This window comes from Carica papaya, chromosome 7, assembly GCF_054855325.1.
Source record: "Carica papaya isolate Zhongbai chromosome 7, ASM5485532v1, whole genome shotgun sequence".
Classification (NCBI taxonomy): Eukaryota; Viridiplantae; Streptophyta; class Magnoliopsida; order Brassicales; family Caricaceae; genus Carica; species Carica papaya.
This window is the reverse complement of record NC_142315.1, coordinates 2,939,917-2,943,584: the sequence shown is the minus strand read 5'-3', so window position 1 is coordinate 2,943,584 and position 3,668 is coordinate 2,939,917. Positions and strand designations below refer to the sequence as shown.

General features: G+C 33.3%; 1 protein-coding gene across 1 annotated transcript; it reads left to right on the top strand.

Moving 5' to 3' along the window:
* Positions 1-300: 300 nt before the first annotated feature.
* Positions 301-2,515, top strand: LOC110817816 (polyphenol oxidase, chloroplastic-like). Its single transcript, XM_022046527.2, has one exon. The coding sequence runs from the start codon at positions 361-363 to the stop codon at positions 2,161-2,163; it is 1,803 nt and encodes a 600-aa protein (XP_021902219.2). The 5' UTR covers positions 301-360; the 3' UTR covers positions 2,164-2,515.
* The last annotated feature ends 1,153 nt before the right edge of the window (positions 2,516-3,668 follow it).

Below are 3,668 nucleotides of genomic sequence, written 5' to 3'. Positions count from 1 at the left end.
TTATTCTGTTTTTTTAAAACAAATTACTATCTCATATATATAATTGTTTAAAAAGATAATAAGCTATTTAATCAAATTATTTTTATTCTAAACCAAGTTATGTGTTCTTAATCTTTATTTATGAATTCCATTAGTAAGGTTTAATGAATAGTAAATTTCAACGAAAAATTTAGAAAATGATAGTAAAAAAAGATATTTCTAGACTTTTGAAAATAAATATGGAGGGAGAAGTTTAATGTAATTTATTTTGTATAATATATTTATGCATGACCAAAATACATAAATGTTGAAAATTCTCAAAAATATTTCACTATGTATATAAGCTAAGTAAGCCATCCTTTATCTCAAAACCTAAACTTAATGATCATCAACATGGCTTCTCAATTATCTTCTTCCCCATTCTTCACAACTCTCTTCTCTCAAAAACCATCCCAACCTTGCATGCCAATTAGAAAGGGAACAAACCCTAAATTCTTTCCTAAATTAGGCGCTTATATTTCATGTAAAGCTACACATAGTCAAGAAGATGATGAAATCAAAAACCTTAGAACCAAAAAGGGAGAATTACAAAGTTCTACAAACAGATTAATGTTTGATAGAAGAGATGTTATCATTAGCTTAGGAGGCCTCTATGGAGCAACTACTCTCAATAGTAAAGACCCTTTTGCACTTGCAGCTCCAATTCAGCCGCCTGATCTTTCAAAGCCACTCCCAAATCCATCGAAAAATTGTCGCCAACCACCCTCTACAAAGATCATAGATTTCAAGCTACCATCCTCAAAGGCACCGCTCCGAGTTAGATCCGCAGCGCATTTGGTTGACAAGGCATATATCGCCAAGTATGAAAAAGCCATTGAGCTAATGAAAGCACTTCCTCCAGATGATCCTCGAAGCTTCATGCAACAAGCCAATGTTCATTGTGCTTATTGTGCTGGAGCTTACGAACAAGTAGGGTTTCCTGGGGTAGAACTTCAAGTTCACTTTTCATGGCTTTTCTTTCCATTCCACAGATATTATCTTTACTTCTATGAGAAAATTTTGGGAAAGTTGATTGGTGATCCAATTTTTGCTTTACCATTCTGGAATTGGGACACACCTCTTGGAATGACAATGCCTGCTATTTTTACAAATCCGAAGTCTCCACTCTATGACCCGTTAAGAGATGCTAAGCACCAGCCACCAACACTGGCTGATCTTGATTACGGCGGGGTCGACCCGACGATGCCAGGAGATGAGCTGATTAAAGACAATCTAGTGATCATGTATAGGCAAATGGTATCTGGTGCAAAACTTCCTAGGCTTTTCTTTGGGAAGCCAATTAGAGCTGGTGATGAACCGAATGAAGGAAAAGAAGGGGGTACAATTGAGAGATCTCCTCATAATAATTTACATAATTGGATAGGAAATAAAAATCAGCCAAACGGGGAGGACATGGGAGCCTTTTACTCTGCCGGGAGGGACCCAATTTTCTTTGCTCATCACTCAAATGTTGATCGAATGTGGACAATATGGAAGAACCTCGGAGGCAAACACAAGGATCTCATCGACCCAGATTATCTTAATTCTGGGTTTGTTTTCTATGATGAGAACTCAAATCTTGTCCGAGTCAAAGTGAAAGATTGTTTAGAGACTAAAAAATTGGGTTATGTTTACCAAGACGTTGATCTTCCATGGCTCAACGTTAAGCCAGAAACGAGAAGAAAAACATTGCTGAAGAGAAGTGGGAGAAAGAAGGAAACCCAAAATAGCAACACGGGAATTTTTCCTCTGAGTTTAGAAAAAGAAACAGTGAGAGTTGAGATTTCGAGGCCGAAGAAATCGAGGAGTAAGGAGGAGAAAGAAGAGGAAGAGGAAGTGATAGTGATCGAGAACATTGAGTTCAACATGAACGAGTTTGTGAAATTTGATGTGCTTGTCAATGATGATGAAGGTGAATCAAAGTGCAGACCTGGAAACACAGAATTTGCAGGGAGTTTTGTGAAATTGCCACATATCCATGGAAATGGAAGAAGGAAGTTTAGAGCTTCTTTGACGTTAGGGTTAACAGATTTGCTTGAGGAATTAGGAGCAGAAGATGATGATAGCATTGTGGTGAGTTTGGTGCCAAGATCTGGGCATGATATCCGTATTGGCGGAATAAAGATAGAATTTTTAAGAGAGTGATGAGCATAATATTGATCATCTCATGAATTTTATGGGAAAATCCTTTTGGTTTTTAATTTTTCTTATGAACTTTTTTTAATTTGTTTTTTTGAACTTAAAGATTAGAATATTGTTATTGGATTTTTACCCAGAAAAGCGAGGAAGTTATCACCGAAAAAAATCTTTGTTGAAATTAAGAAATTTATGAATCCATTAAGAGATAATGGATCTTAATTTCTATAATCTATAAGCATAGGATGATAACTTTATTATATGTATATGTGTGTGTATAAAGCTAGTGGAAAGTATTTTTTATCTGAAGTTTATTTATTTATATTTACATTAATAAAAAAAATTATCATTGTTTATTTTATATCTACATTTTATTTGACAATATAAAAATTTTCTAGTAGTTATTTTCTAATTTTAATATTAGATTAATATTATAGTATATATATATTAGTTGATGTAAAATATAATTAAATAAAAATACATATATAGGTGTTATTAAGAAAGGTGAAGGAAGTCAATAAATATATTTGATCATTCTAGATTTTCTAGTAATCCTAATTGTTATCTCTATAATTAGAAATCTCCTACCCACATTGTTTATATTATATCCTAATTGTCTTTGTTGTTAACAAATTCTCTCAGTTTATGCATTGTCCATTTGACGTTCATTGGAGTGCTCTTATAAAAATTTTACGATATCTTTGCCACACTATAGATCATGGACTCTTATTGAGTAAGTAGTCAAATTTTTTATTATATAAATATATTGATACAGATTGGGGAGATTCAGTTGATGATTGGAAGTCCACCACTGATTTTTGTGATTTATTTGGGTTCCAATTTAATATGTTGGATCTTTTGCAAGCAACACTCTATATCTCAGTCATCTACTGAATCTGAATATAAAGTTACTGCAATGACAACTTCTCATATCAGATTACTTTGTCTGTTGTTACGTGAGATTGGTCTACCGTTTCACCTTGCTTCTATTCTATTGTACAATAATTTGAGTGACACGTATCTGGTTGTTAATCCTGTGTTTCATTATCGCACCAAGCATGTGGAGATCGATTTTCACTTTGTTCACGAACAAGTAAAAAACAAGTTGTTACAAGTCAAACACATCAGTTCTCATGATCAGATAGCTAATGTTTTTACCAAACCCTTAGCTAAAGATCATTTTCATTAGTTATGTGATAAGTTGATAGTGTTAGCTTACCCTGTTCAACTTTCGGGGAAGTGATAAGAAATGTAATTCTATTACGCTAATTGCTATATTTCTAATATGATACTTTTATATAAATATTAATCTTTGTTAATAGAATATTATTAACCTTCAAAATCTTTTAAGTTGAGGAGATTGTTGTTAAAATGATTGAAGATCATGATCAAGATGATGGGGTGAAACAATAGAGCATCCTTGAAGAGGATGATAAAGACGGAATCACCATAGAGAAAACTATGAGGGTGATCACCGTTCTCGACTTTTGTAATATTAATTAGTTTAAGTAATT

Coding starts and splice junctions, on each gene's coding strand:
- LOC110817816 (XM_022046527.2), top strand. CDS start 361: ATGATCATCAACATGGCTTCTCAATTATCTTCTTCCCCATTCTTCACA.